This window comes from Anopheles stephensi, chromosome X (genome assembly GCF_013141755.1).
Source record: "Anopheles stephensi strain Indian chromosome X, UCI_ANSTEP_V1.0, whole genome shotgun sequence".
In the NCBI taxonomy this organism is placed as follows: Eukaryota; Metazoa; Arthropoda; class Insecta; order Diptera; family Culicidae; genus Anopheles; species Anopheles stephensi.
The window spans coordinates 10,751,289-10,771,960 of NC_050201.1; the positions used below are offsets into that span (position 1 = coordinate 10,751,289).

Sequence of the window (20,672 nt, forward strand, 5' to 3'; positions counted from 1 at the left end):
ATTGGAGATGTACCTTGGAAGGAGCTCCTTCGGTACTCCAAGAAATTAAATATCCCAACTTGCGTTCTTTGATAGTAAACAAACGTCACAGTTTGACAGTTGGAGATGATACTTGGAGAAGTGCTGTCTTCGGAAGGAAAGACTTTACTCGAGCATTTTCTCTCCATAAACTCTTCAACTGGTGTCCATCAATCTACTAAGCTTGAGTATTCTACAAAACATTAACTGACAATTCATTTTGTATGTCACTGTTCTGTAAAACAAAACAAAATGTCGAAATCGATTTAGTAGTTCGTGTGCACCCGCTTGCACCAGTATTCCTGCACGGGCGGTATCTGCACTTACAGCGTACAGTAACTTGCCGATTTTGTAGCTATGGTAACGGATTTGGAAATATTATGATGTTTACACGGGGGTTGCATTGCTCATGCGCCGCATCTACTGTGCAATCGTGCGAAGGCAAAAAAAAACAATCCCGTACTGTTTACATTGGACATGGGACACTGGTTGGCAGTTGACAGACTTCTTGCCCCGGTTCTTGCAACGCACGTGTGTTTGCCTAGCTTTTCGGCGGCTGTGCACGTCGGTGGATACTGATAACAGGCAGAGAACGATAAAGAAATCGCTCATCTTATGGGTACTGCTATGCAGATTTTTTTTTCGGTGAAGACAGAGTAATATTGAGTTGTGTTTAGCAAAGTTCAATACCACAATACTTTAAACATCATAAAAAAAATGTTTAATTTTAATTTGGAAAAAATACTAATTTTTGAAGGACTAACGTTGGCTGTCAAAAGGAGGCGCCCAGTACTTTTCAAATTATGGAGGCGCCCAGTACTTTATCAAATTAAGCCAGCCAGTTGTTTGTACTCAATCAAATTTTACTAATAACTAAAAAAAAATTGTACCACAATTGAATAAATACTTTACCTAACGAACTTTAAATCAAATCAAACTACTGAAAAAAATCGAACTTTTTAATGACCGATTTTTTTTTAATTTGATATTAACCGCCAATCTTTTTGACTAAGAAAAAAACTAAAAATATTTTAAAAAAATATAGAGAAACCGATACTAAGTAGATGTAGGTGTTTATTGACGCATCGATAATTCACTCACTTACAAGTATTCATACCCTAACAGCATTTCACATCAACAATGTGTGGAGAGTGAAAAAGGTTTTTGTTTTGTTTTGTTTTGTTGACAAAAGAAGAACAATTTTTTTTTCTGCACAAGGTTCTGATGGCAAATACAATACATTCACAGCAACTTTAATGTAATTTAGAATTTATCCTTCCCGTTCGCTCCTCTTAGCAACTTCCCCTTTTTTTGCCACTCCTCTTTTCAACTGTTCCTCTGTTCGTCGCCTGCTCGCAATGTGTTCTGTTTCAATTTTATAATTATTTTGTTTTCTATATTTATATATTTGTATGTTAATCGTTTGTTTGCTTTTTTTTACTATTATTTTTGTTTACTTTTTTGTATGTATATTGACTTCTAGTGTTAATGGTGGTGGTGGTTCCAGCTATTTACTTTAGAACAGTAATGCACATTTCCTCGTTAGCTGATACGTGTTTTTTTTTGCTTCCCTCGTCAAATTCTTATTGTTGTCTAGACACAATATAGCCTATCGCGTGTCGCTAGCACTCAGCACACGGAAGCAGACCAGTCTCACTTATGCTCAGTAGTCCTTTAGGCTCAATTCCTAAACATAAATCAATCAAAAGCGTTTGGTTGAGATTTTGTTTTTCTGCGCTTTTGATATAGCAAAAAAACATTAAGATCTGACCAATACCTTTCCCTTTGTAGGCATAGCTCTAAAGAAAAGTATTGTAAGCACTTGTAATCATTCTAGAACATTACCACTTGAATTACTTTTTCCATTGGTAATATAATATAATTTAATATATTGATAATAATATTTTTTTAAATACATAGAAATGTTTGCTAACTTATAAGAATGTACAGTGCCATTCAGATCCTAAAACAAATGTCACCATGTCTCCAAAACAATGCTGTGCTGTTAGAGGCATATCAACAATAAGACGTACTTCCATTGTGTATGGTATCAAAATTGCTTATTGTGTTAGACATGTAGACACTTGTTTCATTACCTAAAAACCACTTAATTAAATTACTTTTTTATAAACTATTTTCCTTCCATTTAAATCATGTTTCTTTTAAGCATAAAAATGACATTGGCTACAATCTGGTTCCAGTCAGTTATCACGTGCTTGAGCCTCTTACAGTTCTTAGATCAGTCAATCTTGGTGAAGCATAAATCAAACTGCCTAACCACTAACAAGTCGCTGATGTTCTACAGATACTGGCGATTTGCTCTCAATGCTTCCACACACAAATCCGTCTGATCAACTTTCGCAAACTGCTTGTTTTAGAAACTTTTCGACAACAAAGCTAAACAAATCAAAATAGAGGAAAAAAAACCGTGCAAAACGAGCAGCCCTCTTACGATATGATACGACCAACATGATTTGAACAAGACAGCTAGCGGTAACATATGATCCACTAGGGCATATCCCCTACCAAGAAGGATGCTAACATTAAACGGCCAATTCTACCGTATAGCACCGCGTAGTAGTAGTAGATGTAGTAATAGTAGTGATAGGAGTAATAGAAGCTACTATCCTATCCGTTACAGTCAGAACGATTGAATTCGTCATCACATTCGCGCAATCCCACAGAAATTGTTTGTCTGGTTTGTTTTTGTCTAATTGAACCTTGAATCGGCACGGGTCTAACATTATCCTGATTCCACATAACACACGCATTAGTTTAAAGTATAGCATTTACTTTATGTAAGAAAAATTGCCTCATATACTACAAACAAAGTTTTTGGCGCCTAGAGGTATGCAATGTGCATCACACTGAAGAATCTTAAATGATAAACAGAACGTAAACGAATTGCCTTGTAAACCAAACGACAAACACTGTGGTTTTTCAATTTTCAGCAATTTTAAATGCCAGAGCACTGAGTAAATTAAATCACCAATCTCAAACTAAAAAAAAAATGTCATAAAATACAAACTAGATTAAGATCTTGGCTAGCAACTATTCGAACTGTCTAAATCCATCCATTATTTGCAACGCCATTAGACCCCTGGCTAAAACAGTCATAAAGGTGGCTACAGAGAAGATTAATTGTCCTTTAAAATAGGAGCGCCTAAATGTATGCACTTTGCACGACATTTTTAATGAATTAGGAATCACGAAACAGATTAAACACAAAGAAAAACCATAAAACAATTATCACTTTTCTGGCATGCCAACATACACTTTACACATACACACACACAGACATTCACACACACACACACACTCACATCTATACACATCTCAATTAATTGCTAGGTTTTTAAATCCATTAAGCGCATGATGTTGAACAAATGAGTTTCTGTTAGCTATCATCCCATCGCAATTGATCATCGTTACCGTTTTCGCACGCTCTCTTCTCTCTCTCTCCCTTCCTTCCTCTCTCTTCCACTTTCTCTTTCTCTCTCTCTCTCTCTCTCTGCTTTCTTTTCCTCCGAAAAAAAGATTGTGATCTTTTCTTACCCATCCTACCCATTATCCTAACTACCGATAACCGTAAAATTGCAACAAAAAAAACGTCGCCATATTGGATTGCTGCTACTGCTGGTGGGTGTATTATGTTATTTGTCCTCTATCAATCATTAACTCAATCGTTTACTGAGTGCCCAAAACTAAATCAAAATTAAACGATATCACGATACCAACGATTCAATTTTTAGCCTGCACTGTACCTATGCACGTCAACGCCAATGCCCGTTTCGTTCGTGTAGTTGCACCTGATCATTCCTATTTTTTCACGGCTGCGAGTGCACGCGATCTGAAGGAAGCGTTACATTCCCTTGCACAGCCGGTGTTTTTTTAGGTCGGTTCCGGTTCAAAATTTTCAAATACTATCTACAGCCACAGAAGCCGCTTAAAGTAAATCCCTTGTTTTTAAGTGTGTGTGTGTGTGTTTATGTATGTATTGAGTTGTTATCGATTTTTCATGTTTGTTTCTCGACCTTTTTTTTACTTACTACCGGAGATGTATGTGTGTGTGTGTTTTTTTTTTCTTCATTTTTTTAGGTATAGTATTCATTAAGCATCTGCCCAACACCGGTTCAGGCAATCGTTTGCCTAGGGCAGATGATTAACAGTCACAGCAATCAATGAATTATATAAGTAAGTTTTCTTTTTCTTCGGTTAAGCGTAATGGCATCACGGTCACATGAAGGATGGTGACGTTTTGCGCGACCGTGACGATTTGGACGCCTTCGAAGGACTTTTGAGGCTGTGGCGTGAGCCACGATCTGATCTGGAACGTTCCGGTCCCCGATCGCACCACGGTTCCGGTGCGCGTCCGCACCACCGTATCAGCTCCTGCACTTCATTCTGTGGAAAAGAGCGAAACCCATGCTTAATTCCTAATTTCAAAACCGGTAGACAATTTCGGTATACAACCTGCAGATACACGGGCAGCTCCTGGAAGATGTCAAGCTGCGTCAGCTCGGTGTGCTGCGACAGGTACGACAGACACCGGGCCTTGAGGGCGGCCGCATTGAACCGATCCGAGATGCCGTACAGACAGATGACCGATTCGTTGTCGATCGATGCGACCAACGTTTGCTCGCAGATAGCCTTCAGATTGTCGACCGAGTACCGATCGGCTAGCAGCATCAGCTCGCACAGCTGATCCACACCAACGGATCGATCGACCGGTGCGCCGTACAGGTAGAGTAGCAACCGGCGAAATATTACCGGTGAGGTATCGTAAATAATAATCTTACTGCAAAGATACAATCAAACACCATTAGATTCCGGTGTCCATCGCCGAACCAGCTAGCTTCATCACTTTACCGATTAATGTCCTCCTGCATACCAGACAGTAGCGCCTTCTTAAACCATTCGCACCGGGCCGCCACTATCACCCGGTGTGCCTTGAAGCAGTGTGACTGAGCGCCCCGCGCATTCACACCCTTGCTAGCGTTACTACTACTGGTACTACTGGAAGCATTCACAGCCGTTGCGGTTTCGTTTCCCACTCCACCACCGATAGCACCCTTGGTGTTCGCACCGTTGAGCAATAGGCCCTCGTCCGGGCTGAAGTCACACGACGACGAGGCCGCCGTCGTCGGTGTGACCGTCGTTTCGTGCTGCAGATCCATCTGCGGCACAACCACCTCAAACTCCATATCCGCCAACTGGCCCGAATGCAACAACTTCAGCGCATTCTTCGACAGGCTGCTGTGGGAGGCAGTCGGCGATTCGCACAGGTTTTGCACCAGATTCATTTTCACCGTTGCATACTCGAGCTGGCGCTGGCTGCTCGAACGTACGGTACTGCGCCGGGCAGCACATTCGTGCAGCAGGGCCGGATCGACACTTCGCTTGTCTAGCAGACCCAACTCAACAAGCGCACAGGTAAACTGTTCCTTCTGTACGAGTGTGGAGATCTGAAAGAAATGTGTTGGAGGCTATCGTTAGCAAATGGATGGTTCGGATAATGCCGGAGCTGATGAAAGGCTACTCACATAGAACATTGCATCGTTCAGGGCAGACTTGTGTTCCAGCAGCTTTGAAACGATGCCATTCTGTAACGGGATGGGATATTATGAGACAAGACTAAAACCAATCAACCTCTCCTTCAATAGAAGTTCAAAGTACGAGATACACAGTAGTCTACGACTTGTACACAAACTGAACTATTTGGGCAAGACTCAAATAGTTGATAAAGATAACTCAGCCAAACTGATAATCCTAGTAGAAGTTCAATATTTAGATGTGGACATGGTCGTAGACTGTGAGTGTAGACCTGCTAAACCCTCTAGAGCATAACAACCAAACCTCACACCCACATACCACTTGACTGGTGAGAAACTTGAAGCAAAACTTAAACTCCTTCCAGCCAATCTTCTCGTCGATCGTGTCGCACAGCTCCTCCAGCTGACCGATCGCAGCCGGCACCTCCAACGCCAACTGCTCCAAATTGCGCCGCACCGTTTGATGCTGATGCAGCAGGTTCATCTCGTTGAACGTGTTCTTCTTGTGGAGTAGCACCTCGAGCGCATTCGTTACGCGCCCATAAATATCACGCATCTTCTTCACCTCGTACATGTACAGGAAGAACTTTAGGTCGGACTCGGACGTGCTCTGGCCGAGCCGGGACTGCATTGTGGTGGACGTGTTGCGACCATGGCTACGGTTCCGCTCGGTACCGGACCGGTTCCCGGCTAGCTGTGCGTACTGGGTGCTGCGTCCACATCCACCACTCCGATTCCCGGTAGGTGAGCGTCCCTGAGGTTGAACGGAGCTTTCGTGCAGTTTTTGCTGCTGTTGCTGTTGCTCCTGCTGGCTGCTTTTCAGATCCTTACAGACCTCCTCCAGGGAGAGTTTGATTTCGGACACGGCAGACGTTAGCACCTCTAGGGCACCAGTTATTTCTGGCACCAGATACGATACGAGATCGTTACGATCGTCTGGCGATAGGCTGCCTAGGACAAGGTTCACGTTCTGTAGGAGTTGATGCACCTGGGACAGATAGATTGGCATCCGGGTTCGAACGTACTTGATGATCTCATGCCTTTGCTGGCGGGTGAAGGTTGTAGCATCCTTGGTGAAGATGTTACAAAATTGGAGCAGCTTCACAAAAGCTGAAGAGGGGATCAAAACAAAGCGAAAGAGAGTTCCAATTTAGTGAGATTAGAATAAAAGCGATAGCTTGCCAAACACATCACTTACCTGTGAGACACTCTTTAACGCCTTCCTTAAACACCTGACACAGCACACAGGGACTATGAGAGATGGTGCTCGGATTGACCATCTGTATCATATTATTCAGACTGTCATGCAGATCGTTGATGATATCGATTACAACTAGCGAGATAAAAACTTGTTAAACAGACTACACACAATCTTCTACCGCAAACGGTCTCTAACTTACATTTCTTGAGCTGTATGTTTCGCAGATAGTTCTTGCACGGTTCACTCATGCGGCTAAGCGGTGTGGTGCTTTCGCACATATTGATCAGCTGTATGCACGTCTCCTCATCCAGCTGATCCGGCAAACACTCGCAGTACAGCCAGTGCAGTATCGTCGACAACATCTTCGCCGGTATATTGTTCAACACCGACAGTGGCGTCAGCGGTGACGATGGTGGCGTATCGAGCGTCGTCACCGGAAACGGTGAAGGACTCCGGGCGCGGAACGGTGACGACGGTGGTTTAAACTTCACCCGACAGCTTACCGGTACCGCGTCGGGAAAGAAGAACACGTTCCGATCGATGTGCAGGTTCGAGTCCGAGCACGAGGACGTCTGGTGAGCCGTCCGCTTTGGCACATCGAGAAAGATGGAGGACGTGTTACCACCGTCGGTACCGTGCGCATCCGTCGGCATAAGACAATTGAACGAGTTCGATATGTTGGCCACCAGCTTCGGGGACAGGCTGTACGAGTCGAGCGATGTTGGCGGTAGGAGAAAGTTTGGGTTCAGAATCGTTGGGCTGGCGTGAGCGCTCGGATGCAAGCTGGGCGTTGCGCTCGCACTCACACTGCACATCATTGCCAGTGATCCACGGCCGTACGTGCTGCCACCGGTACGAACAGCCCGGGCGCACGGTACCGAGGAAACCTTCATCAGTGGTGGATGGGCGGCGGCACTGGCAGCAACCTGCTGTGCCTGCGCTTCGGCACACTCAAACCGGCTGGCGAGATGTTGATAGGTGGAGGCCGCCGTCATACTACTGCAATCGAATCCATTCAAACGCAAAATCGGCGAGTGAACGTTGTACTGCAAATGGGAATAGGAGAGTGTTTAGGTTAAGGGACTCCAACCAACATTTAACAGGGTCAACACGACTTACGATTACATTATCACAACTCTTGAGAGTCACATCACAGAAGTTGCCATCATCCAGCACCGAGATCAGCGTGAACGGTTCCTCCTGCCCAACCGACTGGTCCTCCTTCACGCGCTGACAGTGCAGCTCGCACCAACAGTCACACCGCAGCGACATCTGCTCACCCGGATTGTAGTGGTTGGTGCGAAACTCAATACTATGTCCGGTGTACGCACCGAAGATCAGACCTGGCCCGTTCGACGACAGTTCCACCACCTCGAACGTTTCACAGCTGAACAGCACTGCCGCCGAATCATTGATCGGACAGAAGCCCGCCCCATTCAGGGAGCTTAGACGCGGATTGCTGAACTGCGATTCCCGTGCGCCGCCATTCTGGGAGTTTGAGGTCGTGTTGATAAGATCATTGTACCAGATAATGTCTCCCATTTCGTCCAGCCGGAACTTGATTCTGACGGAGTAAGGAGTGATAGTGAGCGGTTAGTGTCGTAATTTGGTGGCTTTCCCCAACCTCTACCTACCCTTCGAGACCTAGCTTCTCCGTGGTGCCTTCCAGATGGGACTCGACAATCTGAAACGGATGTAGAGGCGTGAACATAGCTGCACAACTCAACAACAGCTGTTGCAGTTCTTACCTCCCACGTCCCGATGAATCCGTACGATTCGTGCGCCGTCATGTTGTCGTGAGTGTCGGGCGCTACTGCTAAATAGAGTCGCGAGGAATTCTCGTACCGTGCGTTCAGTACCTTGGGTCGTATACGTTCTTCTCCATCAAAATATGCCCACTGCACTGTGCTTTTCGTTTATCCACGTCTCTGTACGTACAGGTTGGGGGGGTGGGCTAGCACAGCCAGAAATGGGAGCACGTTTACGTCGATGTGCAGCAACAGCAGCAGCAACCGTTCCGATAGCCACCGCTACTAATGCACATAATTGGGTTCCGTGGTCTCACACCACCAACTGGCTACAGACCGTACCGTACGGCCTTGTCGGACATTTTTCGCATATTTGCAACCCATCAATTAGCACAACCACACATGCACATGCTGGAAAAGCGAGGGCTGGAGTAATAGGATGAGTGAGACGCGCGCTATATACGCTCAGGGTGACGGACGTATCGGTAGGCTGGTTCGAGTGGCTTGACAAAACAGGGAACAAAGAATGTGTGTATGTGTGTGTGTGTGAGTCTTTTTCCCTATGTGTAAAATGCCGTGTCTAGATGTTTTTATATGGGCAGATGCACTATCTCTTGAATCTCTTCAGATATAGAGTCTACACTGAGAGTTGATGTGTTCAAGAAAATTGAACAATATTGGAGTTCCACAGGGATAACACAACTCCAACTAATTAACAGGCCTTCCCTGCATTAAATCGCTACAAGCAGGTCCTTCAGTTGCAGTTAAAACAGTACTCACAGATACTCCCACACACACACAGATGCAAACTTACACACCGAAAACAAACATTCGTTTGAAACAGTGTTTGGTAACGCGAAACCCCATCCCGTGCAGGATCCTGAATCTTTTCACAGACAATCGACACACGCGCCATCACAGCTATTAGGACTCTTCATGGTAGGCCGATGGTAGCGTAGACTGCTGCTGTAATGCTGCCGACGTCCAACTGCAACTCGGTCAACGTTCCTCTACCAGGCACGCCACTACCACCACCAAACGCGCGCGCTTGTATTACAAAGGACGCGCGTATATGCGCACAAATCGACTCTGCCTGCCGTGCGATCCATGTGAGGTTGATATTTGTTGCATATCACTTCCCGCAAGTCCCCCACTTTTTCCCCCATTCCAGGGGAATGGGAAGTTCCTCTTTCCGGGAAGATTTTTTTCCGAGCCCCGCTAGGCTCTCGTTAGATTTTCGCTAGACCTTGTCCCCACCTAACATATCTGTAACACCTGTATTTTCCTGAGCTCCGGACAAAGTCTTGTGGACTAATATCTTCAACTTCGGGTTTCGTTTGCAAATAGTTACCAGAGTCACAGAATTAACTCTTCAAACATATTAAGGAATTTATTCTTGATGGTGAACAACAAGGTGTTATCTACCTTCTGCCAGCACAGCGATACCTACCTGTCTGCCCCTATCCCGCTCACGTGAACCTCTCACCAATAATAGTACTAGATCGGAAGGATATCAAAATATTGCCGAAGAAGAAGAATTGCACCAGGAGGCACTGTTGCGTAGAGCTCATAAATGCGTCTCGCTAACAAACAAAAAAAAACCACCCCGTTCTTGCACACAAACAACGCCAACGGATGCAGTACGTTTGACAGCGTCCTAGCGACACTTGTGGGATTTATTTACGTTTCACAAGGTGGAAGGCGCCAACGCAACGGTTTTGGTTGATGGTAGTGGTTGACTCATCTCTTTTCTTTCCCTCTATCCTGTCTCGCTCTCTCTCACACACACACACAGACGTCCTACAATCCCTTATTTGTGCTACTACTACACAAAGCATAGCGGGAGGGCTAACAGATGGTAGCGAACGATGCATCTTTTACTCACCTTACCATATCCACACCAAGTCGCCTTCGCCTTCTTACATCGATTGCACAGCCAAAAAACCAAACCACCTTGCACCAATCACTTAAACTAAACTCTGATTTACTTTAGAAACAATGTGTGTTTTCCTGTTTTTTTTTTTGTTTGTTTGTTTCGGGAACAAACCAATCCGGACGGTAAGCGCCCAGACTGCAAACATCGACTTGGGAGGCGATTCTTTCCCGTGCTCGTCAGCAGAGATGCGCTTCTCCCACTAACGTAGGCACATGCGCGTAGAAGTTCAACCGTCAAACGTGAGTTGAAAAACAAACCCGTAGAGGAGTTAGGGGGGGGGGGGGGGGGCGATTTGGAGAAACAAGGAATAAACGTCATCTCTGTGAACACAAAGAAAACGAGCTTCAGAGCTTTTCGGGTTTGAAATGCTACATATACGGTAGCTGTCAAATTCGAGGTATTGAGGTATCGAGATATCAGAACATACCTATTGAGGTATAAAGAACAGATACTGGGAATCATATAGCTGGATCACTGTGGTTCACTCAGTGGAATTTTTCAACTAATTAGTGGAATGGAATGATGATGAATCAGTTAGGGGAAAACTGCTCTGTTGTGGAACTTTGCAAATCAGTGATATGGAATTTCTATCTTTCGTCCAACTCTGTCATTCGAAAATGTCATTAGATCGTCGCTTTAATTCCAACTTCTTCTTAGGTGGCTCTACAACAGCGGGCGGTCTTGGAGTCTACCCTTTCTGGCTTTCTGAGACTTGATTTTAAGCTGTAGCTGGATAGTCAGTCTTGCGTACGGCGAGGCGGCCCCTGGATTTGAACCCCAGTTCTACCGTGTGAAGATCGGTGCCGTTTTTACCCCACTTGAATTACCACTTTTTTATTCCACAGCTAACTGCAAGGCTCTACAGCTGAGTTTGCAAAGTTCCACTAACTGAACGCAAAATTCCATTATATGATTGCATCATTCCACAGCGAGATTGCAATATTCCATTATCCAGTTGAAATATTGTACTGAGTGATTCAAAAGTGCCATCATATAATTCGGCGGGGTGGCCCGGTAGTAGATGCAACAGTGGCGCCGGTCTTCACACGGCAGGACCGCACTTCAAATCTCATCTGGGCCTATGCCCCTAAAGTGAGGACTGACTATCCAACTATGCGGTATCAATAAGTCTAGTAAGCCAGAAATCGCAGGCATGACCTAAGACGTCGTTAGGCCAAGAAAGAAGAAGTAAAAAAGAAGAAAGAGATGATGTGTAGAATAGAAAAAATCTTTTAATCCGTAAGATATCAAACATTGTTGACATTTCTATGCAACGCTGAAGAGAATATTTTATTTTCACTATCAAACTCCTGGCGAAGTCTAGACGTTGGGGGGTTCAACAAATATTCTTTTACAAATTTTCTTGTACGGAACAAAATCTCTTAACCTTAATTTCTTCGTACAGTAATTTAAATAAAATGGCAGTTAAAATTCGAATCGAATAGCACAACACATTTCGGACGATTCTATTCTAGGCTCCCTCACCGGCCGGAAAAACTGCACCAAAGCCATTCCAAAAAATTAAGCCCACACTGTACAGTGTAAGTGGCGCTTTGTTGAAGTGCTGCACAAATTGTGGTCTTTAATGGGTTGGTGACCTTGGAGATCCTCTTCAAATTATCCGGAAACCTCCTATACCGGCCAAAACAGCTAAGCCTCCAATTGTAGGCAACCTTCGCCCGGAGCATACCCCGGAAACGCTATTTTTCCTACAACAACAAAAAATCGCCGACGTGTGGTCTCTGTCTCCAGCGAAGAAAAAAAAAACCCCCCATTGAACACTTATTTGCGTTTTTCATTGTTTTCACCCTCTTTACCAGCAATAAACCCGACACATACACACGCACACTGGAGCACGTGCGATCGTGGTTGTTGTTTTCGCGTGATCGGAAAATGATCAATGTCTTCTTTCGTACCTTCCGAATTTCCGGCCTCCCACCCCCGATCGATCGACTGGACCCGGCGCGAACCCCATTTTGCATCGCATTCGATGGCGTCTGTCGAGGGTCTCTAACAGTTTCACACCAATCGAGCGAGACTTGACCGTGAGATTATTAAATCAGTAAACTTCACCGTCAATGAATGAATGGAAGGTTTTATGCCCGGGGGGAGGGGGTTACCAACTCGCGGGCTTATCAAACAATTTTCCACCGGCACGTAGATCTAGTTTCTTCCGGCCCTATCACGGCAGCATCACGCGCTACCAATTTTGCGTCGAGATAAAAAGCCTCCGCAAATGCAATGGTGATGGTATCGCGTACACTACACCTAACCCGCTCATTAATTCGCTGCGAACGAATCGTGGCATAATAGCGTTTCGACGAACGTGCCCACCACGCGCGCGACCTCCCCGCGTTTGTGATGCCGCGCGCACACTCATCTTCGCGAATGAGTGGGCTGTGCAGCAAAGCGCGTCCTTCTCTCGAAGCCCCGTGGCACGCGATCGAGCGCGCGCATTCGGTTCATCATCATCTCATTGGACGTCTCTCGCACTCTCTTGAGCATCATCATTATTACGATCGCTCTAATCACATCACGATCACACTCGTCATCACCTTCAACATGTTCGCACCAATAAATCCGTGCGCCGGACAATTACAAGCTGAGGATGGGGGGTTGGGGAGGTGTGATTGTAACGCTAATGGTTGCGTTACCGGCACAGAAATGAATTCGATAAGTGGGCATCAGCTACTCTGAATCACCCGAATGTGTCATTCGCCTCTGGTGACCTACATATTAGTAGGGTAAGTTCTTCTTGGATGTAGACCACAAGTACAAGCATCGAATTCGAATGTTATGCTAATACTCAATACTGTTCTATTGGACGTTTAAAATTTCTTAACTACTCCTAATGCTCGAAGGTGATGAGCGGTTCTAGTATGTGCAGACACGATCACGCTATTCGCTAGAACTCCGGAAACGATACATCTTCCACTTCCGTTAGGCACTCTTCATCGAACAGATCTTGCGGTGAAATCTAGAGTAGAAAACAAACAGCATGTTACCCGTACGCTTACAACACTCTGAAACGATAATCGCTTCTTACCTTCATGCTGCGTACATCTTCCCACCTGTAGCGTTGATAGAGCGCGATACGCTGCAGCTGCAGCAGCGACCGTAGCCTATCCTTCGGATCCGGTTGAAGCAACCGCTGCAGCAGATCACGTCCTTCTGGCACCAAGCGTTGGACCGAGGCCGGCAGAAGCCGCTCCACGTTCGGCGGCGGATTGTTGCTGATGGCGGTGCTGGCGTATGCGGAGGCACGTGGAGCCACCAGCGGTGGTGATGTCGCTGTCGCTGCCGCCCTTAAATACTCGGTCGGATCCACGTTCGGGTACTATATATGGGTGAGAAACAAAACGCAAAGAATACCGAAAGTGTTACCGATAGCCGGAGTCGGAAGTACGGGAGAGAAGGTGATAGCGTAACGTGCAGGGGTTCGGACCAGCAAGGCTGATTCGCTGGAGTCGCATGCCAATTTACGACAATTTACGCAATTCCACAATCATCAACCCGGGGGGGGGGGGGGGGTGTTCACATCGAGCCCCCGGACTACCTTCGCCGTTGACGGAAGCTACCACTTGCAGGCACCAGCGAGGGCAAACAAAACAAAAACCATGGCTGACACACGGCTTGTCCGAGCAGATCATTCAAAGGATGCGTCAGGTGAAAAGGCCTCCAAAACGGTACGAAAAGGAGGAACAAAATTCTATAATTGCTAATCTCGCTAAGCGCGGCGCGGAGAAATTGAGCGATCTTCGCCTCACCATCACCATCCAAGGACACGATGAGCCATTTTCTTCCTCCATTTGTTTGCCCCCTGTCCTTCACCTGTCCTACCCGTTCATTCCGTACATCGCTAATCTATTACCGTGGGTAATTACATTTTTCCTCACGTATTTCCGGATGCTGTGGAGGCATCAGGGCAGCGAATGCGTCATCCCGGGCGAAGGTCGCGCGGCTACCAACAGCGGCCACGCAACACGCCACCGTACAGATACGTTTTTCCGCCACACGGATCAACAGCTGCATGAGCGCTTGCAAAGCAATGACATTCGACCGCGCAATCGCTTGCCGCTTGTGAACCTGCTGGTCAATGTTTGAGGACCTCCGAGGGCTTGAGAGGATTCTTGCGCCACCACGGTACCGTCCGGTGGTCATTGACCAAGGTCCAAGCGATTGGTCATCGGTGGCGGTTTTGTAGTCGTCCGCATCCTCGCAAGCACTGCATACGATCCGCGTCTTCTGCTCCCTTCTCACCCAACCCCGACGCCCGCGTAGTGCTGGTGGGTCCGGAGACGGCAAGTACGGGTCCATCAGCAGCAGCAGCCGCGAGCTGCCGCCGCCACTAACGACGCTAAATAATTCAATAACGACCGGAAATTTTTATTACTATTAAATTCAATCCCCGAGCCCCGAGAGTTCCCGGGCGTTCAAAAACCTGCCGTGTGAAGCTGCATATCCCGAATCCCGGGACCCGGGCAGCACCGACCAGCCTTTTGGGAATATATGCCGACAGATGCATATGCGCACCCGTACCACACCGATGCGCTGCACTTGGAAAATGCAGAGCGAAACACGCGTAGGGGAAGTACAATCCCATGCGACGGAACGTTCCAGCAATGGCAATATGTGCGCCCGGATCGGGGAGGACACTGCGCGCTGATCAACGCTGGCGGCTGCTACTTCCGATGTTAATCGCCATCGATTAACAGTTTGTTAACGGGACAGAGCGACACGGCTCCCTAAGCTCTAGCGGTGTGTGGCTGGGCGGCGCTGTTGTTCGCCCATCAATCGTCATTAGCTGCTGCAGCTGCTGGTACCCGGCCCCCTGTGTTCAATTGTGGCCGCATCGTTTCATCGTCTAACATGGGAGGGGGGGAGGAGGGACTGGGATTCGGTTCTGACCCGAAAGGTCACACCGCGACGAGCTGCAGTGTGTGCAGCTCTCTTCGCGCTTGAGTAATCCTTAGTGAGGTCTCTCAAAGTCCTAGGACTGCCGCAACCCGCGAACCATAATTATTTTCCCATTATCTCCCAGAGGCTGTGTGGACGTCGTGGACAGCAGACACACACACACACACTTCGGAGGCCCATAATCATTTGCCGCCGTGAAGCGGGCGTACCACAGTGTCCGGGCAAGGCGTGCCCAGGCTGTGAGCGGCGTTTCTCAATATAGCGTCTTTATTTAGGTTTGGGTTTTTTTTTGTTGTTGTTGTTCCTTATTGCCACAGTTTTTTGCTCTTTCACCTTCACATAGTGCACGAACCTATGAGAGCTGGAATCTTACCAGCATTTGCCGGAATTTATCTCACCACCGCAAAAAAACGGTGCACACACACACAGACCGTACGCACATCAGCCGGGGGGGGGGGGAGGTGTTGGTGATTTTTTTCGGTCTACGCCGATCGATATTTTATATGGATAGATATAGAGCCGACACACAGCCGAATGTTACTACCCTTTTGGTGTGGCCTCGAGCGCCCCGAATGCAGAGCGAAGTCACAGGCACCGGAGGCATACCAGCCACCGCAGCCATTCATTCAAATGCGCAATCGGAACGCACGGCGTGGTACATTGCCACAGAGCGCATCGTGACGTTCCGTCCCTTTCCGTCGATCCGGCCTTGATCGACACAGCCGCCGAGCGCGCTCAGAAGACGTATATTGTACGGTCTAACATACGGCGCTGGAGCATAATAGAGCCCACGGCCGGCGGGGGGAGAAGAAAACAAATCGGCACACACGATACACGATGATTTTGAACAAAATAAAAACAGTGGGAGTGAACTAAGGGAAAGAAGACCAACAACAACAACAAAAGCACATGCTAAAAAACCAGAGCTTCTCTGGGTGTGCGGGCAGCCACGTTTGTGGATGCTGTTGTCTTGGGATGTATGCTGGCGGTGCTGGCGGTGCTAGACCCGATCGCCGATAGATAAGTTGCCCGTTCCGTGATCACGAGTTGCATGAGGTTTTCGTTTTGCCCCACCGCGAAACCCGTGTTGCGCCTTTAAAGTTTTTCGCCTCCAAAAGCTGCCATAGGGTTCTGTGAAGTTCTGAGCACTGTTTTGTATCTTTTTGGTCCAAAAACCCAGGCCCCCCCCCCCACCTGCGCAAGGAGTGGTCCAAACACGCTGCTCATGGTCATGGATGGTGGCTACGAAACCCCCCTCCCGGGGGAAGGGAAGAGGGAAGGATACCATCCTTTGAAGAGGGGTTTTGGGGGTTTGGTGATCTGACACCCATTTGCTTGGCTGTGTGCCCGGAGGCGGTGGCGTGTGAACTGTTTCACTCCGGAAGCGAACTGCGCAGATCAGCAGACTTTATGGGGTTTAGCTATTTCGGTGTGATGGTTGCCGTCGCCTACTACACCAAACAACTTCACAATCCGGTGTTGGTGAGCTTTGACAGTTGTCGAAGCTTTAGCGCTAACTTGCGGATCTCCACCGTATCCCAAAGCAACGGCTTCTGCACGTTGCCAATCAGCGTAACATTTATTATAAACGAACGAACGAAAGGGTGGAAACACAGCCCCGTTGCCCATTTGCAATAATCCCTTAAGGAATTTATTGATTTTTGCCACTCGCTTACTTGCTCGTACTATTTTAGTACGAATTACGAATTCTACCCAGCCACCGATGCCCTTACTGCGATCGCCCTGCACTGCTTCAAGAAGGCAAAGGCTAAAGGAAGTACAGCACACTGTACCCCGTGCTGAAATATTCAGTTACGGCAGCTTGCTTTTTTAAACATTACTGCAAGAGAAGAAAAAAAACACAACAAGCCAACCATTCTTGCCATCTTCCACGCCGTCGTACGAATATTGGGGTTCGGAGAAGAAATGGTAAACCGGGGGGAGGATAAATAATTCTCGAAGGACACGGACGGACGGAATTCCAACCCCCCGTCCGGCAAATATGTGTGCGCGGCACGGTTGAAGGACGTAGTATCGATCGATGACAGTCCGAGTTTTGGTGGATGCGATAAGAATGATTGTGCGGAGATACACCGCAGCGAAAGCATCCAAACAAGTTGAAGTCTCGTAGAATCTGGAGTAAATGTGTGTGTGTGTGTGAGGGTCATCACAAGAATATTCCCAAATTTAGGGTTATTGCAAAGATTCTTCAAGCAGAGGGCTCTTGAAGGTAAACAAAAAAGGTTTCTCCAAGTTGCTGATGTTCGGTAAAGTTAAAATAATCCATCCAGCACCATCTCCGGGAGGGCTGGAGATCTAGCGAGATAATTTAGACACACGCTTCCAAATTGTATGTGCGGTCCCTTCTGCTTCCCGGTACACGCTACACCCATGTAAAGGAAACCCACATCGTTGGCTAGTTTTCGTGACGAAGGGAAACAAAAATCTTCCTCCCGCAGCGACCAGCCCAAGAAGCAACCAAATTCAAAACTAGCCACACACAAACACACAAACAAACACCGACACACAGACGCCGTGCCAACCTAGAGGGAGATCATCGCCAACGGCATCGCGCGCGCATCGCAGCCGGCGGCGGGGGCTCAGTTTTCTCGTGGTGCACTCTTGCTCGCTTGCTCGTTCGTTCGCCTCGCGGTGCAAAGTAGGCACCGGCAGGCGAGAAGGTATAAAACCGGACCGCAAGCCAGCTCCTGCCTCATTGCTTATTCGGAAGCTGAATCGTACGGTGTTGAAAAGAGAACGTGCCGAAGGTTCGAGTTTACAAACTGCAAAAGCAACAAACAACAAACAACAAAAAACCGGTGCCGAATTCGAGTACGGGTACTCGCACGCCAACTAGACAACAAGTTTTTCTATTGCTTCGAAAGCCTCTGCAGACCTTAAAAGCGTAAGTATGCTATCGTAGATTTTGTTGGAGGGTTGTTGGTTTGTTTTTTTTTTTTGTGCTTCATTCATCCCACTGACATACGCCGTTGGGTTGGGTTGAAGCTTGGGCGGTTCTCGTTCGACCGTCCGGAGTTTGAACATTCCCGCGGATTTCGTTAGTGCGCAGCCTACCAAGTGAATCCGAAAGCGTGTATCGTCCAGCAACAGGAGTCCCACCAGCATTCTGGCAACCATTTCAATCAACCTACCCCACAGCAAACACAGAGACAGAGCGTACCAGTGTGCTTGGAAGGTGGATTTTTTGCTTCTTCTTTAGTGCTTGTGTGAGTGTTTTTAAAAAAGCAGTGTGAAGCCCTGAAGTGAATATGCAATCAAAAGTGATCTAGACCTGAGAGTCTCCAAACTAGTTCCATGAGGAATCCTGAAATCTGGACCCATTCCAAAGTGATCATTGAATGTAGGAATGTTAAGAATGGAGAGGATTCTGTAACAACGCAAAATGTCACAGCCTTCTTAGTCTTAGTTGGAAAAAATGTTTCCTGGATACCCTTAGATACTCTACCCCGAGAATAGCGTCCCTCTTTAAATCGCCAATGTTACAACTCTTTTCATTCATCTCTTCAAAAGCTTCCGCATCAAGATGAAACTGTTACCCGTGCTGCTGTTGACGCTCGGTGTCACCTTCTGTTGGGCGAAACCTGCCCCACAAGAGATGCCAGACATGCCGGTGGAGGTGGCCCAAACCGAGGCAGAAGCTACTACGGTTAGCGTGACGACTACCACTACTACTACTACCACCGTACCGTCCACATCTTCCCAACAGCCAGTGACGCCCGTGGAGACTACCTCGGTTGCTGCGAGTTCTTCCGCGATGGACGAAGTGATGCAGACCACCGTCGTGCCGGCAGTTCCTAGCTCGGAAGCATCCAGTCAGGCGGTCCCAGAATCGTCCACTGCCAGTCAAGCGGCTACGGAGTCTTCCACCGCTAGCCAGCCCGCCGCCACACAATCGTCCGCTGCTACCGAATCTGTCAGTGTGCAGGGAGCCACGAGTGAGGAACCGGCTAGTAACGTCGCCACAACACAACTCGCTCAGGTAGCTTCAACCGGCACGCCGGTAGATCCGTCCGATACCAACACGGAACCTGCAGCCGAGCAGACGACGACGGCATCGAACGCCGACGCTACGCAAGCTCCTGCCGTTGACAGCAGCGACGCCACCAGCATGGCACAGACAAGTGAAGCGCCCGTATCATCAACCGCAACCTCTCCGGCCGCTGTAATGGCTGCCGAGGTGAGCGAATCGACCACAACTACATCCACCTCAACCGTATCGACTGCTGCAGCTGTGTCATCTACAGAATCGGCATCCACCACCTCTGCCGCACCGGTAGTGGCTGACGTTACTACTACCACCACCACCGCCACCACCACCACCACTACTACCGCTGCTTCGACGGAGGTTGATGCGTCCAACGACTCATCGTCCGGGTCGACGGAGAGTGCGTAAAGCTTAACCCTGTTTTCACTAGGTAGGGAAACACCGGCATATCCGTCAAGGAACACTTTAGCGAGGGTATCCATCATACATGCGCCGTTTACTTCTAGACGAGCAGAGGACCACATATTAAAACGTTCCACACAAACCTAACTCTCAACACTAGTTTTCAACTTCAAGCAAAAACCCCTTTGGAAGAAAGATGGCCACGAAGCAAGCGACATACTTAGGCACAGAAGAGCGCCAACAAGTGAGCAAACTCGTGTCTGCGTGCGTGGTACGAAACTGTAGATTGTAACATACGACATAGCATTTACTACCAAGTACCGTACCTACTAGTGTAAACGATAGCGTGCGAGAGGGTACGGTCGGAAGCGGGCGGATCCGAAACAAACAGCAACTTTACTTTCCGTAATAAAATCTCGTTAACGCGTTTGACAAAACCACTAACCGGCGGGAAGGTCTAGAGATTGACAGCTTGTTTTCTCGCGAGGGGCCGAAAGAAATACGTATCACGTACTTACCCGGCCGGTGTACATGCGGCATGCCAGCACTCCCAGCGCCCACCAATCGACCGCATGTCCGTACGGGATTCCTTGCAGTATTTCCGGTGCTGGATGAGGACACGAGAAACGGGGGGGGAGACAGAAGAGAAGCAAAAAAAACATAAAAACCAATTAGATAGACAGACAGTGGCAGTTACTTACCTGGAAAAAAAAGAAGTCGTCAGTCGTCAGCAGATGTATAGCGGGGTGTATAGTACATCATCTTAAGTAATGCAACTTCCATGTTCCAGACATACGTAAACGACTAGGAAGTTACGCAGTTTAGAGAGCTAACTAATTTTCTCAACCTCGATAACCATGGCGCGGTTTCTGTTTGTTGGGGTTTTGTTTTC

At 47.5% G+C, this 20,672-nt stretch overlaps 3 protein-coding genes across 9 annotated transcripts; 1 reads left to right on the forward strand and 2 right to left on the reverse strand.

The window, feature by feature from the left end:
• Window positions 1-1,072: 1,072 nt before the first annotated feature.
• LOC118506825 lies at window positions 1,073-10,631 on the reverse strand. Of its 7 annotated transcripts, none has more exons than XM_036044521.1 (11): window positions 10,405-10,631; window positions 8,520-8,930; window positions 8,406-8,455; window positions 7,891-8,335; window positions 6,971-7,817; window positions 6,769-6,903; window positions 5,890-6,680; window positions 5,562-5,621; window positions 4,888-5,483; window positions 4,492-4,816; window positions 1,073-4,422 (listed from the first exon to the last, which is right to left on the reverse strand). In XM_036044521.1, the coding sequence occupies exons 2-11, from the start codon at window positions 8,559-8,561 to the stop codon at window positions 4,255-4,257; spliced, it is 3,459 nt and encodes a 1,152-aa protein (XP_035900414.1). In that variant the 5' UTR covers window positions 8,562-8,930; window positions 10,405-10,631; the 3' UTR covers window positions 1,073-4,254. The 7 variants fall into 7 exon arrangements, with proteins under 7 accessions (XP_035900414.1, XP_035900465.1, XP_035900442.1 ...); XM_036044572.1 differs by having other exon boundaries at window positions 10,410-10,528; XM_036044549.1 differs by having other exon boundaries at window positions 8,520-8,945; window positions 10,405-10,528.
• A 1,038-nt stretch (window positions 10,632-11,669) lies between these two features.
• LOC118506879 (serine/threonine-protein kinase S6KL-like) lies at window positions 11,670-20,622 on the reverse strand. Its single transcript, XM_036044634.1, has 4 exons — window positions 20,482-20,622; window positions 20,299-20,387; window positions 13,502-13,792; window positions 11,670-13,432 (listed from the first exon to the last, which is right to left on the reverse strand). The coding sequence occupies exons 2-4, from the start codon at window positions 20,311-20,313 to the stop codon at window positions 13,361-13,363; spliced, it is 378 nt and encodes a 125-aa protein (XP_035900527.1). The 5' UTR covers window positions 20,314-20,387; window positions 20,482-20,622; the 3' UTR covers window positions 11,670-13,360.
• LOC118506874 (cell wall protein DAN4-like) lies at window positions 18,074-20,224 on the forward strand. The gene is made up of 2 exons (XM_036044619.1): window positions 18,074-18,277; window positions 18,904-20,224. The coding sequence occupies exon 2, from the start codon at window positions 18,917-18,919 to the stop codon at window positions 19,784-19,786; it is 870 nt and encodes a 289-aa protein (XP_035900512.1). The 5' UTR covers window positions 18,074-18,277; window positions 18,904-18,916; the 3' UTR covers window positions 19,787-20,224.
• Window positions 20,623-20,672: the final 50 nt, after the last annotated feature.